Genomic DNA, 16,809 nt, shown 5'->3' on the forward strand with positions numbered 1-16,809 from the left:
TTTGTTTTTTACTGAAAAGGCCTTTCAAGCCCAAAGCCAATAATTGTTTCTAAATACCCAAAATAATACTGTCTGTTAAGGGATTTTTATTTATTTTTCATTATCTAACTTGCCCTCAAAGTTCCACATATACCAGGTGCTTGTTCATGACTTTCATTAATTCACTGAATCAATTCCATGATGTGGCCTAAAGAAAGCTTATCAGAAATAATAAAACTGTTCTATATAGGGTTGTAGGCAGTTTCCTTGAATATATCTTCCCATTAGTCCATGTTTTAGATACTTACATATCAAATTAGATAACTCTCCCATCACTTAATGGCATTGAAGATATAATGAGATAAGCTCGTTTGATATAGATGGGATTTTTGTGAGTTTCTGAAGCCATTTTTGTGGAAAGCAATTTTACCTAAAATAGAAAATAGGTTAATAAGTGGGTACCAGCCAGACTCAAACAGAACAAGGGGAAAAAAGTAGGTCAAATTTTCCTATCACGTCTTTTCACTTTTAAAGTAAAAATGGGTAGACATGAAGTCTGACTCTTCTTAAATCCCTCAAAGGCTTAGCCTTTATTAATGGTTGTTAACAAAAAGGAGTGATATTTTATGCTTATCTCAAAAGCTGCAACTCTTACCAATAGGGTTTAGATATATATAAAATTTACCTACCTGAAATTCCTGACATTAAAATGCAATAGCTTTTAGGGAATATAATTTTGAATACTGTATATAGATGTAAGCAGTATACATCTTAAATATTATGATCTTAAATCTAGAATTATCATTAAATATTAAGATCGTAGCTAATGTCATTTTGTATATTATACTTCACTATAATTAGCCATGTGGTCAACTGTAGATCAACCTGTTTTTATTAGTGTAGAGAAAAAAGTTATTTTTATGTGACCACTAAGAGACTCAGCTGCTTAAAATTGTCTAGTTCCTTTCCATACACTTAAACAGATAAACAGATAAACATTAACATTTAATGGATACATTAAATTCCCTAGACAATGGAGACTAAAAGTATGGCTCAAATTTTTAATATGATTATTTTTATTGATACTTGGATTTGGGTTTCTCATTTAAATATACCCAGATGCTTTAAAATATTTTTTATTACATAATATTGTACTGTTCATATAATTTCTGGTTTTTAAAGAAACTTGAAGCCTTCCAGATTCAGATTTCCATTATTTGTTACCATTGACTTTTATTTGGGGTCTTATATATAGTTTTCAGTTTTCTATAAATTAGGATATTCTTAAAGAACAGTGAAAATATAAATATTTCCATATTTACACTTGTAAATATTTCCTTCTAACAAGGAAGTTCTGAAGTATGGAAGATCCAACCAAAGAGAAGGATTCTTGTGTTGATATTGGCCCCAACAAAGCAAAAGTGAATTTAAAGAGACATAAAAAAATAAAATGTATTATGTCCATTGTACTCAATAGAGTAAACTTTATTGAAATTCACTTCATATTTGCTATACTCTGTAATAGCAAATAAGTATTCCTTTTTTCTTTTTTTTAAATAAGTATTTCTAACTAGCATTTCTGGCTTTCTTCATGTCACTTTTTTACATGTTGGGTAAATTAAAAATTAAAGGAAAAGGCATTGGAATAGTGTTACTTTAAGCTATGTTTTTAACAGTCTAAGATAATTTGTGTGCTAGGGTCAGGTGGGACCTGCCAGAGAATCATTTCTGGATGAGTTTTCTTTAGCTTGTCACTTTTTCTTGTTTACCATGAAAGTATAATGACAATGAAAAATAATATCCAACCGTGCTCACTAAAGTAATTAAATACTGTATTCTAACTGGGAAACTATTTGGAACAAAATTTTGATAATGTTATTAAAAAAATTGGTTGCCTCCAAAGAAAATGATTATTCTGATATAATTTTTATATTTCCATGGTCTAAACTCAGGATTATACATAGTGTCATCTAAAATTAAGAGTATACTTTTAATGTCTCTCTAACTACTATTTTTACAAATAAAAGCTTAATATCAATTTCAGTAATATAAAGTAGAATTTACAAACTATAGCCAGAATGTAAATGTTTTCAAATGCATTACAGATAATTTTTTAAAAGAAACTCTATTTCTAAATTAACTACATTTTTAGTGGTGCCTGGGTGGCTTAGTCAGTTAGGCATCCCACTCTTGATTTTAGCTCAGGTCATGATCTCTCAGGGTCATGAGATTGAGCTCCGTGTCAGGCTCCATACTCAGTGGGGAGTCTACTTGATTCTCTCTCTCCCTCTCTGCCCCTCCCCCTGCTATCTCTCTCTCTTAAAAAAAATAAAGGGGTGCCAGGGTGGCTCAGTTGTTAAGCGTCTGCCTTCAGCTCAGGTCATGGTCCCACGGTCCTAGGATCAAGCCCCGCATCGGGCTCCCTGCTCAGCGGGAAGCCCGCTTCTCCCTCTCCCACTCTCCCTGCTTGTATTCCCTCTCTCGCTGTGTCTCTCTCTGTCAAATAAATAAATAAAATCTTAAAAAAAATAAAAATAAAAAAATAAAAACAATAAATTAACTATATTTTTACAAATTTCCTAAGAATTTAGGATTCAGCATTACAGCATGTCTAATTCAACTTTGTATATATTGGTATTTTATAGAAATGAAGAGGACAAAGGATTTCAAAGGATCTAGACCTTCTTGTTATCCTATAGAATGATAAAATTTGCATAGTTATTATTTTGAAATAAAACAACTGTATTATAGAAGAAAAAGAGGATTTTTCTCTACAGTAATCATAGTTGCTTTGATTTCATCATACTGTATACCCTCACCAAAAAATACCTACTTCTTTTAAATTCCACTTTTTGCTTTATTTTTAAATGAGGCTAACCTGATTCTACTTCAAACTGTACCATATAAAAATTTACATTCAAAATAATGCCTTTATTATAGTTTGTAAGTTACTTTCTTGATAATAATGATGGTCATCAAAGGGAGTGGGAATACAGAACTTAAGTAGTTGTTCTTTTTTTTTTTTTTAAGATTTATTTATTTGAGAGAGAGAAAGAGAGAGAGCAGGGGAAGGGGAAGAGGGAGAGAATCTCAAGCAGACTCCCCACCGAGCACGGAGCCTGACAGGGGGCTCTATCCCATGACCCTGAGCTGAAATAGAGTCAGACGCCTGACCAACTGAGCCACCCAGGTGCCCCGGAACTTAAGTAGTTGTTCTAAAAGAACTACTCACTAATATAACCCCCATTTTATTTAGCACTATTTGTGAAACTTAAAATGTTTTCAAACACAATGGTATTATTGGGGAAAATTTAGCTTATCCATGTGAATTATCATATTAAATCCTATTAAATCCTATTAAATCACTATCATATTAAGTACAATCTAATATGAAATACATAGTGTGCTGAGACTAGATTATTATTTATCAAATAACTGAAATGCATAAAAGGTATTGTTACTGATAATAAATGTAACATTTAACATTTAATTTAATGCTATTACTTATTTAAGGAAAATGTTTAACATTTAATTTAGCATGTTAATCTAACATTAAATAATTTTTTAAATGATAAGTAAAATATTTTTATTATATTTAATCTTACATAGTCCTGTTTTAAACATAATATATCAAAATTATGAGATCATTATAGACATAACATCATTGTATACAAAATTTTTTTTCATTGTATACAAATTTTTGCCATGATTTAGATATAGTATATTTTTATGCTGTTTTAAGATAAGTATTTCCCAATTTCTTTATTATATTTTATTTAACAACGAACAAATCATGTGGATTAACATCAAACAAATCAAATGTTTTACTTGATCAGTACATAGCCTATGTTTTACCTCACTTTCTGTTCATTAGGACATTGAATCCTATATGTAAGATTATCTTTCTAAAGTGTCCCAGTAGTTGATTGTAAAATCATCATCATCACCATTTTAAGAGGCACCAGTTTCCAGAGACAGTACAAATGCCCCTAACCTTTTCCCTGTGCACAATACTTTGACCAGCTCTCTGGCATCTTATTTTCTCCTTTATTCCTCAAGCAGAATTGGGAAAAATTGTATTTGGGTACCTGATAGAACCCATGGACAGAATTTTCATGCACTTCCCTGTTGTTTATATCCCTGGGGAATTCCAAAACAAAATGAAAAACAGTTCTGAATCATCCAAGTAACATAGATAAGTTGGATGGCTTCTATCTAACATATTGAATTTTAGGTTTCAGGTCCCTAAAATAAGAATCAGGGGACTTTTTTTTTTTTTTTAATTTCCTCTGTCTTTCTACTGCAATTAGAGGGAAAAGGGAATTTTGAGTGACCCTAATTACAGAGGACCTGCTGACAGCAGTCTACTTTTTATCAAGAAGTATTTACTCAGGTATACTTAATACTAAAGCATGAGAACAAGAGACCTTTTTCACTTAATTAGGCATTAATTTTGTTTTAAAAGATTCATGTCCTTTTAAGCTATAGAATACAAAACATTATCCACCACCCTAAAATGAAATAAGATACTGACATACATTGGCATAGATTACTTCCTATTTTTCCCAAGAGTTACCATGGCCACTGTCTTGAACTGTAATTATGAAAACAAGAAATGTGATTCCCTTTTTAAAAAGTAACTAAATTGTCAGTAGCACTGAAAGATAGATTGATATAAAATAATATGCAAAGTAATGTATAAAGTAATCTGTGATATTCTGTGTGGTTTTTTTTTAAAGAGTCCAATTTAATCACGTTCTCTGTATATTTATTTATTTGTAGTTTAATAAGAGCAATCATTTTATATATATTGTTATTTTTTAAATAATTTCATTTTAATTTTGAATGAGATACAAGTAGCACATATTTATGTCATAGGATTACATTACATTACATTTATTTCATAATTAGTGCTTTTTGCTGCAAAAGTATGTTTTCATAATGATTTAGATAGATATACATATATTTACTTTTACAGATGATTATCACTTTTAGTGTTTATTACAATAATTGAACTTAAAATAAAACTGGACCTACCCAAAGTAGTTTGATTTGGGAAGAAAACTATTTTGTGGAATGATAAAATTTTTTGATTTAAGAAATAAAAAAGCTGGGGCATCTGGGTGGCACAGTCAGTTAAGCATACAACTATTGGTTTCAGCTCAGGTCATGATCTCAGTGTCCTGACATTGAGCCCCACATCTGGCTCTGTGCTGAGCATGGAGTCTGCTTGAGAGTCTCTCTCTCCTGCTCCCTTTTTCCCTCCCCCACTCTCATGCACTCGCTCGCTCTCTCTCCCTCTCTCTCTAAAATAGATAAATAAATCTTTAGAAAAAAAAAGAACTAAAAAAGCTATGAAAATACAGAGAGTAATTTCAGTGTTGAACTAGAACTGCATGGTAACTGAATTGTAAATGTTATACTTTATGATTTGTTATTGCTTATTGTGAAACATTCAAAGCATAAGTTAAAATTTCATTTATCATATTATCTTGTAGGGGTCCAGGTGGTGGTAGACCTTGGCCAAACCCAACAAATGCCAATTCAGTGAGTATATGTATTTTTAAATTTTCTTTGCATTTTGTAGCATTTAACAACAAAAATCTTTTGCTTTTGAAAGTCCTGCAATTGGTTATGTTAACTTTTTAAAAAGAGTAATCATTCAAAAGATATATTTTGCATATATATTTTTAAATATGTATAATTTTTGAAATTATGTAATTTTTTCACTTCACAGTCTAATGTTAACATGCATTCTATATAGATTAACAGACGTCCAAAAATAAAACAGAAACTGTGATTAAGTATACTACAGTAGCCTATATTTATTGTAATATGTATTTATCATAAAATGATTTGATCTTCTAAAATAACTATAATAATTGCTAAGTTGCCAGATAACTTGAATCTCTTTCAGAGTTATTATGATTATATTTATTGTACTGTTACACCTAGGTTTGCCCTCTTACTATCCCAGGAAGCAAGTACACATTTGTTCTGTGCCTGTTGGCCAAATTGGCGTTCTTACACATCTATCTATGTATCTGACATGCTGTGAATTTTCCTTACATGTTTTGTGATAGCAGTTTGACTCACAAATATTTTTCTCTCTTAATAATGTCACATAAATATAGGCACAAGTTGAAAACTAAGCTTTTGGTCTTAAAATTAATATGATTTTAATTAAATGATCCTGGGGATGTTTTCCCTTCTTGACTTTGAAACCTTGAGTTTCTTTAGTATGTGAGAGAGGTCTGCTGTGTAACTGTGTAGCGCGTGCACTGCACAAAGGTTTCTCACTCAAAGGAGTCAGTACAGTACTAAAATACAGCTTGCACTCCACTTGTAAAGTCTATGAGTATCTGCCCAGCAGGGATGCCTTTTACTAATATGCACAGAGGTAACTTCATTGACTGGCAGTGGCCTTAAAGCTAAATAAACGTGAAGCTGATTCAATGTTCAAAGTTAATTTAAACTTCAAGACAATTTAAGGTGAAGTATGTGTGGTATAGGAAGAATCATCTTAAATTCATTGCTTTTCTAAGGCAGAATCACTTTCTTCTCAATTAAGTAAGCAACTGTCATATTTTTAGAGAAAAAAAATTATTTTATCTTCCTGTCTCTTTGGTTTCAATAGCTAATTGAAATAGCATTTGGGGTGGACAGAAGTGATGATCTTGCTTTCATTTGGGTCTTCAGTATACTATTTAATCTCAATAAATCTTCCTAAAATACTGTTATGCCAGATTATGTTATAATGTATCTTTATCTTCTAAAATTCTTTTAGTTTGCTTCTATGCTTTTGAAGAGTTCACATTTCTATTTGCTTCTTGCTATATGCCTTTCAAATTCATTCAAGGTTTCACTTTAAAATGGCATCTGGCTAGCAGCTCAAGACACAGTTCTTTCAACTTTCTGTTAAAATACCCATAAAGGGGCGCCTGGGTGGCTCAGTTGGTTAAGCATCTGCCTTCGGCTCAGGTCGTGATCCCGGGGTCCTGGGATGGAGTCCACGTCAGGCTCCTTGCTCAGCAGGGAGCCTTCTTCTCCCCCTGCCTCTTTCTCTCTCTCTGTCTCTCATGAATAAATAAATAAAATCTTTAAATAAAATAAAATACCCATAAAGATACAGGAAAAAAATTTTTATAACACTGAAAACTGTGACAATCTTCCTATTGCCAGAATCTGGAAAGACTTTCTATGATCTGCATGTCTGTTGAAACTGGATTAAAAAGCACCATCGATAGTGCGCCTTAACTATGTAAGCCTTCCCACCTAGAAGCAAGAAGACTCTCCTTCCTCACTGTCAGCTCTCCCAGCTCATCCCAGCATGCAGGCGGCCGTGTGCAACTCACACCCGCCCCTGCCTGCCTCCAGCAGTACCTGCTTGTACACACTCGGCTGGAGACTCTCTCCCCGCAAAAGCTACTTAGGAAGGTGAGCAGGATTTGATATTGAGAATGGTGCATCGTACCAAGCAGATATATCATCCAAGTAAGAGTACTGGAGAGAGGCAGAAATAAGGAGCAAGTTCTGCATTCTGATGATTTTTAGTTTTTATGTCCTCCACCTCTTCAGAATTTCATGGAGCCAAGTACTGGATAGGAGAATGTACTGTAACAAGTCAGCAGCTCTGCATTATTTTAGACCCTGAGAAACACTAGGAATTAGGGTAGGAGGTGTGCATATGAAAGTGCCGTCCAGTGGTCATTGTGGATGGGCATTTGACCAGCACACATGCAGTCAAGTAAGAGAATTGAAAACAGTCCCGTGTGTTAATAGCTATCCCATGTGGATACATCTCCCCCTCACTCAAAGAAATGTGAATAAGGAAAAAAAGTGGGGAAGGCCTATGGCTCTCTCTTCAGAAAGAGAAAGGGGGTCATCATCCTGAGTTCAGAAAGGCAAAGCATTCCTTCAAAAAATGACTGATTTTGAGAACAAGAAAAAAAAATCATAAAAAACTGATGACTTTCTGGCAAAAATATAGGGCTTACACATGAAACAAACAACCACTCTAAAATGTAGGCCTGAAGAGCCAGAGACTTACTACACTGATATAAAATAAAAAGTGTCTGTAATTAAAAACATGGACAAGAACTCTTAGGAACTTGGAAATCAAAACAGTACAGATGAGTTGTCACTAGAATATAATCAATGGTATTTAGGGGAAAAAAATCCCTCTTTAATACTTCTTTGCTTTGTTTTGTTTTTGCTGTTTCCGAATATGTTTTGTATACTGTTTTTTTTTCTTTTAAATATTTATATCAAAATAACTCCAGCTTTATAGAAGAGTTGCAAGAATAGTACAAAGAACTCCGTGCACCCTTCACCCAGATTCCCAAGTGTTAAAGTTACATACTATATTTGCTTTACATACTATATTCTACTCTCTGCATATACATATTTTTTTCCTGGGCCATTTGAGCTGTATTTAAGTTGCTGACATGATGACCCTTTATCATACCCCAAATATGTCAGTATGTGTTTCCTAAAAGCAAATACACTATCTTTCATAACTACGGTAAAGATCAAAATTAGAAAATAAACATTGATGTAATGCTATTTTCTAATCTGCAGACCCCACTCAGATTTCACCAATTGTCCCAGCAATGTCTCTGGTAACAAAAGAAAATCCCAGTTCACTTGTTACATTTATGCATCGTATCTTTTGGTCTTTAATCTTTTCTGTGTTTTTCTTAACCTTGCAGTTTTGATGAATGCGAATCAGTTATTTTGTAGAATGTGCCATAATTTGTCTGATGTTTCCTCATGATTAGATTCAGGTAATACATATTTGGTAAGAATGCCACAGAAGTGATGTTGTGATTTTCTCAGCGCACCATTTCGGAAAGCATGTGATGGTGATTTGTCCCATTGCTTGTATTGTTAACTTTGATCCTTTAGTTAAGGGTGGTGCTTGTCAGGCTTCTGTACTATAAAATTGCTGTTTTTCCTTTTTAATTATTAACTTATGGAGACATACTTTGAAACTACAGTAAATATCCTCTTCTTCCTCATACATTCATCTGCTACGTTTGGTATCCATTGATGACTCTTGCCCAAACTGGCTTTTTTGCTAAGTTGATTGCCAAATGGCTGATTTCTAATTCTGTCTTTCCTTCTCCATTTATTAGTTGACTCTCTACTATAACAAAGAGCTTTTCTTTCTTGTCCATTCATTCATTCATTCATGTATATCAGATGTACTTGTGGACTCTTATTTTATTCAATAGATTTTTGATGCTAAGATCATTCCAGATTTAGCCAGTAGGAACCCCTTCAAGCTGAGTCATTTGTCTGTTTTTTGTTTTGTTTTGTTTTGTTTGTTTGTTTTTAAGATTTTATTTATTTATTTGAGAGAGAGAGAGCTTGAGAGAGAGATCACAAGCGAGGGTGGTGGGCAGAGGGAAAGGAGACTCTCTGCTCAGCAGGGAGCCCAATGCAGGACTCCACCCCAGGAACCCCGGGATCATGACCTGAGTTGAAAGCAGACACTTAACCGACGGAGCACCCAGGCATCCTCATTTGTCCTTTTGACATGTCTCCATTATTCTTTGAGCACTTGAAGCTCATCCTAAATTTTCCCAGTGTTAGCCCTGAAACAGCCATTTCTTTAAGGAGCCATGGTTCCTTTTAGTGGAGAGTGGTATTTAGAGCCTATCAGAGTGATATGGCTTCTAGAGCCTCTCAACCAACATAACTAGGATTTAGATGTATGTTCATGCACATATCCATACACATCTGTATCTTTCTGTGTCTATCTATATGTATTAAAACCATGAGTACCCACCAATGCTTCAGTTTCAATCCAATACAGGGTTTATTCTAGACTTTCTGCTTTTCACTTCTTTGAAAATAAAAAATCTGCCTACCATTATGTATAATATATTTATTTATTTGCTGCACCTTTATCAATCCACAGTTTTGTCATGTAAAAGTACTTTAATCAAAAGTTTTTGGCACCCTTTTACATGGAACATAGAAGAAACATTTTTAAGGACAAATTCATAATTTTAATTCAGAATAAGAGTATGATTTTTACTTTTAACTTCATTCGACCTGAACATTACAATATTGGCCTCAGATTCTTCTTTGGAAGTTTATTTACAAATCCACCAATGATTTTTTCTTTTTTATATCTTTCAAAAGAACTGGGCACTTGGGTTTACCTATGTAGCACATTCTCATCATTAAGTAGCAAGCACTATTATTGAAAATATCTTATTTATCTTTGTCTGGGGACACTTTTGATTACAAGGTACAGAAAAACAACCAGACTAGGCTCATATTGAGAGAATATCCCTGGATTATGTATCTGAAAAGTCCAGATATAAATTTGCTTTGGGGCGCATTTGATTCCAAGGATCCAGATAATGCCATCAGGACCCAGTCTCTATCGCTTACCTTTTTTCCTTGCCATGACAGGAAGACTGTGTGGAATTCCAGATGTATATCCTCAGAGCTCTCAGTTCAGTACAAAAAAGCACAACTCTTTATCACTTAAACATAGGAATTGGGCATAACTAACTGAACTAGATTTGTTTAGCTTGGGTCATATGCTCGTTCATGAATTATGACCTGAGGTTACAATACTCTTTCAGCCTGGCCAGGGTCACACAGGCCCATGCCCAAGCCCCACCCAAACCACATGGGAAAATAAGAGGTATGGTTCACCAAAGAAAATTCAAGGAATTGTTAGCAGAAGAGGGGATAAGCAAAAGCTACAGATGTCCAGTATAGCATTGTATTCATCAACTCACTAACGTGACAGGAAAAAGAAAGAAACTCCTTTAAAGAAAAAAATGACAATCTATTGTAATGATTAAGCGCAAAGGAAATACAAATATCTTACTCCAGATAGGCTCTGCTCTGTACAAATATATGCTCATTAAAAAAAAAAAAAAAAAAAGCCCTAAAAAATAATAGAATATTTTCAACTTTACACTGGCACAGAGGGTGTCTTGATGTTGCCCTTTCCTGGTTTCTAGTGACCCAGTAGCTTCTAAGGTAGTTTTAAATTTCACAGTTGAAGAATGTTACTAACCATTTAAAAAAAAAGAAACCAAAATTTCTAGCTACTCTGCTCTTCCCCTTGCTACAGCACCATTGTCATGGATATCAGGAGTCAGAATATTTCAGAATATTTGAATTATTGGTCACAGCTCTTGAATTATCTGTCTAGCTTAACCAAACAGTCTATATGGCCCTTAATTTTCTCAGCTGACAAATAAAAAATTCTTTTAATTCTATGATTCTGATCTTTTAGCTCTCTGATCTTGCTTATCTTCTACATCTGTGTTTTCATCTTTCAGTTCATGTTAATAGATATTTTGTATGGAGTCTGGAGAGGGGCAGGAGGAGATTAATTACATTGGGAGAATTTGGACACTAGGGTGGAGAAAAGCTTGGACAAAAATAAAAGGGGAAATGTAGGAAATGTTTGAGGAAAAATAATTAGACTGTTAGTGGCTAGGGGGACAGATTGTCTGGGAAGGCATAGAAGGTGACAAAGCAGAAAAGAGGAAAAGAGGACCATCATGTGTACAGGGCTTTTGAATGGAGAAATCTGAACTGTGTCATCTGTGTGGAAGAGAGCTGTATTTTATTTTTTTAAGATTTTATTTATTTATTTATTTGACAGAGAGAGACATAGCAAGAGAGGGAATACAAGCAAGGGGAAGGGGAGAGGAAGAAGCAGGCTTCCCGGGGAGCAGGGAGCCCAACGCAGGGCTCGATCCCAGGACCCTGAGATCATGACCTGAGCCGAAGGCAGACGCTTAATGACTGAACCAACCCAGCTGCCCTGAGAGAGCTATATTTTAGGAAGATCGTCTATAAAATGGATGCAATGGGGGAAATGACATTAGGAGATTATAGTAATGGATTTTATAAAATGTTATCAGAACCTGAGGTAGAGTGGTGATCAAAGGAATGACGGGGATGCACTTCACACATAAAATCAAAAACACTTGGTGACCTTTGATTTGGGGATAAAGAGAAAGGAAAAGTGGAAGGTGATTTCAAGTCTTTGAATTGACTAGTATTAGGGAGAATGTAAGAGAAGAAGGAGGTTTAGAAGGTAGACAGGGAGCTTTGTTTCGGAATGTTAAATCTTCTGCTCAATCTAATAGAATACTAGGTCAAGTGTTGTGCCCAGCACAAAATGGAAATGTATTCAGTTGAAGTTTTATCTCTAGTCCTAATTTCTACTAAATTCTTGATGTATATTTCTAAATATCTGTTGATCAGATAAACCTCACTGTCTACTAGTGCCTTCAAATTCATCATGTTGGATATTTCCCCAAACTTGCCCCCCTTCCTGAATTCCTTACATATAAATTAGTAGCACCATCATTCACCCACTCACCAAGTTGGAAAGCTAGGAATTGCCTTAACTTCTGCCTTCCCTGTCCACCACACCTAGTTTGTCACCATGCCCTGCCGAGTACATTTGTGAAAAGTCTTTCAAATTTTCTTAATCCTACTTACCTTAATCAGCACTGCCTACAACACTGTAATCTCTTGCCTAGACCTTTTGCAATAGACTCCTAACTTGTATTCTTATTTCATGATGAACTAGGGTTATCTTACTAAAATATAAATTTGAACATGTCTCTCTAAAACCAGTGACTCCCTATTTTCTACAGCATAAATTCATTCACAGTCTGACCATATATGCTTATCATTTATTTCAATTTCCTATAAGTACCACACTGTACCAGCTGTGTAAGATTATATACCATTTCTTTGTTTCTCCCTCTCTTTCTCTCTTTCTTTCTCTCTTTCTCCCTCCCTTTCATTCTTCTTTCTTTCTCTTTCTTTCTTTCTTTTCTTTTTCTTTCTTTCTTTCTTTCTTTCTTTCTTTCTTTCTTTCTTTCTTTCTTTCATGCTGATCCTTTACTTTGTCTTTCTGGTGGTCATTTACTCTCTGTAAGTCAGCTACCCAGCTCAAATGTCTTCTGTACCCACATAGTTCTTCTACCTATATTGTTATATTTTATGTCTCTCACACTAGGCTGTCAGATGCTACTGGTGACTTTCAAGAGTAAAGGTTCATTGAAGTGCTACTAGGGGTAGGAACCCAAATGTTCTTTTTCTTTTAATGAGGGCATCAAAGAATATGAAGTAGAAACAGTGAGTATAAGCCAAGAGCTTGACAGGACACATGGAAAGAAATTGAACTAGATGAGGTAACAAATTTAAGTATTTTTAAATGTTTATGATATTTAACTGTGTTTAAAGGAATCATAAAGAGGGAGAAATCAGAAACTAAAAAAGGAGCAAGGACTTAGGAGAATGAGGTGGTTGGCAGGGGCTAGCTTTGGAAACAAACAGAAAGATTATCTTTTTTCTACCTGGATGAATGGATGAAAATTCTAATCTATTAATAGGAGTGTTGAATTGAAGATGAAAGTATAAAGAATTTGATAGCTTTAACATATGAAAAAGGGCCAACTACCAACTCTGGATTTTATAATCATCATGAAAGCCAGCTCAGGAAAGTCAATTGTTAATTATTCAAGAACTTTTTGAGCTAATTGTTAAATCATTGGTAGCTTGAAATCTTCCATGTGGGAATATTCACACCACATAAATTGGCAAATGCTACAAATTGGGACCTTTTCCTTCCCTGAGTTCATTGGGTTTACTGGCACACCACTAGAATGCTTCAGGGCTTCCATGAAGGCCAAGCCAAAATGCTTCCAGATATTAGTGAAGAGTAGGTTGACATTGGAGAACATGATTATATTTTGGACCTTGTCCCTTGTTTTGTGTTTCTCTCCAGGAAATCTCTACTGTGAAACAGAAAATGTGGTTAGGGGTTGATCAAAGAGATGGAAATTAACAAAGTAGGCTTGGAGCACCTGGGTGGCTCAGTCGGTTAAGCGGCTGCCTTCAGCTCAGGTCATGATCCCAGGGTCCTGGGATTGAGGAGCCTCATGTTCTCTGGCTCCCTGCTCAGCCGGGAGTCTGCTTCTCCCTCTGCCCCCCTTCACCCCACCTCATGCTCACTCCTGTTCTATTTCTTTCAAATAAATAAATAAAATCTTTAAAACAACAACAACAACAACAAAGTAGGCTTTAGGATAATGAATTTAAAATACTGGAGAGAGAAACAAAAAGCTGACAGTGGTGTGGGGGAGGGGCAGAGGCAATTTAGTAGGAAACTAATAGGGAAATAATGGACTTAATAAACATGGAAGAATTGTGATGGAAGAAGATTCTGGTTGGAATATAGAATATTTGTGAGTGTCATGAGGAATAAAAAAGTGTCAGGCAAGGGAGTTGTTTAGATCTCTGTAAAGAGTTCTAGGATGTGGTCATACTCACAAATGGAGGAGAAGGAAGTATATTGTAAAGTGAAGGAAGGCAGTGAAGTGTATATTCCAAAGATTTATTGGAACTCGGGACTTGAACTCACGCAGGGCTTGAACTCATGACCCTGAGATCAAGACTTGAGCTGAGATCAAGAGTTGGATGCTTAACCGACTGAGCCACGCAGGTGCCCCTAAATTCCAAAGATTTAAGGGGTGGTTAGATCATATTTTGAAGTTGGTAAAGAATGATGGTAGGCACTAGAGAGAGGTAGAAGAACATGGGCCGGATGCTAAAGTTATAAGGAGATGAAAATTGGAGCCAACAGATAAGGTGGTGATTTGGAGGGAGCAAATGCACATGTTTAAAATAAGAAGCAGAAGATGGATGGTAGATCATGAACTGAAAGGGGCCCAGGAGAGCAAAGTTGTATTCAACTACCGAGTTAGTAAGTGTGTACCGGCCATCAAGATCTCAGTGCTCCTAGTGGATGTAATCCTCATCATTAGTGATGCTGGGCAGGCTGGTAATAACCATCTGCAGGGCTGAATTTCCTGTAGGCAGACCAAGCAGGGGCCTCAGAGGCACGGAAATATTTAATATTAAGTTATTTGAAAATTCTCTCCTTGTTGCATGGACACCAAACAACAAGGAGAGAATTTTCAAATAACTTAATATTAAATATTTTCCCCTCGAATTAAAAAATTATTCATTAAAGGAAAATTATAACTTTGTTATACTTCCTTCTTCTTACTTTAGAGTTTCATATTATTTTTATGTTTAATTATATGGAAGGTGTTGAGGTAGAGAGGGGGTTTAGGGTAAAGACACTATCATCTTTTCACTATTCTAATGGTCCAATTCTGGCTGTCTGCCTCAAAGAAGGTAGTAGTTTGTTGGCTTTTTCCAGAACAAGGCAAAAATATCTGCTCTGGATATGCAGAATCTTCATGCAAGTGAGCTAGTGCGCTTTTGTGAAAAAAAGAAAATATTTGGATTTAGCTCTCTTTATTAATAATCCACACTCAAGGGCCTAGTTTTAAGTATCTGTTTTCTAGTTTTCATTTCTTAAATTATGATAGCAATGTTGTATTAATACTCTGTAATCTCTAAAAAAGAGTTAGGTTAAGAGCTTGATTTGAAGGGAAGGAATTTGTTACCCATATCTGATCCCCACAAATTAGTAGTTTTTGGAGTCTTATATTAACAAAATCTTATACATTTATTATATTATTTTCTAGTAGCTAATTAGAAAAGAAAGGGGGAAAATATGAGGCCTGCTGATCAAGTATTGACCCATACCACATGAATGTAGTAGCATGAAACCTATCTTAAAAATAATAATAATGCATCCCAGAATGCACATAAATTAGGAGTTGCATCTGTAATAGCTATTAATTTGAAAACTCTGGTTTCTGGTTTTTAGCTGCACAAATATGTATCTTTCTAATTACAGAATAAGTGTCATTAGCATCAAGCAGTGAGTACAACTGCCCTGAAACGAGTATAACTTGAGGCTGTAATTCTGTCTAAATTCCTCTTGACCTAAATCCACTCTTTTTATAAATTCAAGATAATGTTGCATTTATTCATTTTTCTAGCACTCAGACAGACATAAATGCCTTTATTCTTTTTTTTTTTTACCATCCTTTGTGATACATTTTAAAACTTGATAAAAGTCAGAAAATAGATTCATTTTAGGTAAGTCTCCATACTATCACATGAATCAAAATATATATTTCTTTGTCCTATTCATGTTCCAGATACCATACTCTTCAGCATCTCCTGGGAATTATGTAGTAAGTACATTTGGGATTGTTTGCTCATAAGATTTGATGTTATGTTTTATTTGGGCAATGAAATAGTTGTCCAGATGTTAAGAAGAGCCCCTGTGTATTGGCCAAGAAGTGAACATCTGATACGTATTGAGTTTTTCGTCTGCCAACCTCACTACATATGTTGATGTTCATTAGTGAAACAGTTATCAATCTGGCCAAAATTGCCCAGAGTACTGTGTTTTACTTTAGCATATGTTTCTGTAAACCAATACAATACACTCTGTCCAATCATGAAGAAAGCCATCCCTAGTTACACAATGATAAGCTTGAATTTGCAGTTCTCCAGGAGAATAATCTACACCCCCTCCCTCACCCCACTCACCACACACAAAGTTGAGGAAGACATTAAACTTTTTCCCGATCACAAAGGGAATCAGAATAATGACTAGTAATTTGGGGGGAGGGGCTCTTGAGGGTTTTTTTATGCTTAGAAATTAGAAACACTTATTTTTCTTCTTATTATTATTTAGTATTATTTAGTACATGTTAAAATTTTCTACTAATGCACACACACCTAAATTCAAATTAGCAGATTTTACCTGACTTCTTGAACTTACAAATGACCTTTTAACGTTAAACCATCATTACATTATAATCCTTGCTACATCTCAAGGCCACTCTGGAAGATACATGGTTATAATATTTAGGAGTAAATGCCTATCAGAAGAGCTTA

General features: G+C 34.8%; 1 protein-coding gene across 4 annotated transcripts in view; it reads left to right on the forward strand.

Moving 5' to 3' along the window:
- Positions 1–16,809, forward strand: part of SSBP2 (single stranded DNA binding protein 2) — a 286,517-nt gene that overhangs the window by 243,412 nt on the left and 26,296 nt on the right. For all 4 annotated transcript variants that reach the window (XM_032404079.1, XM_032404081.1, XM_032404080.1 and 1 more), the window contains 2 exons: positions 5,478–5,526; positions 16,062–16,097. In XM_032404079.1, coding sequence (XP_032259970.1) covers positions 5,478–5,526; positions 16,062–16,097 — 85 coding nt within the window. The remainder of the gene's footprint in view (positions 1–5,477; positions 5,527–16,061; positions 16,098–16,809) is intronic.

Source organism: Phoca vitulina, unplaced genomic scaffold (assembly GCF_004348235.1).
Source record: "Phoca vitulina isolate PV1807 unplaced genomic scaffold, GSC_HSeal_1.0 scaffold6, whole genome shotgun sequence".
NCBI classification, from domain to species: Eukaryota; Metazoa; Chordata; class Mammalia; order Carnivora; family Phocidae; genus Phoca; species Phoca vitulina.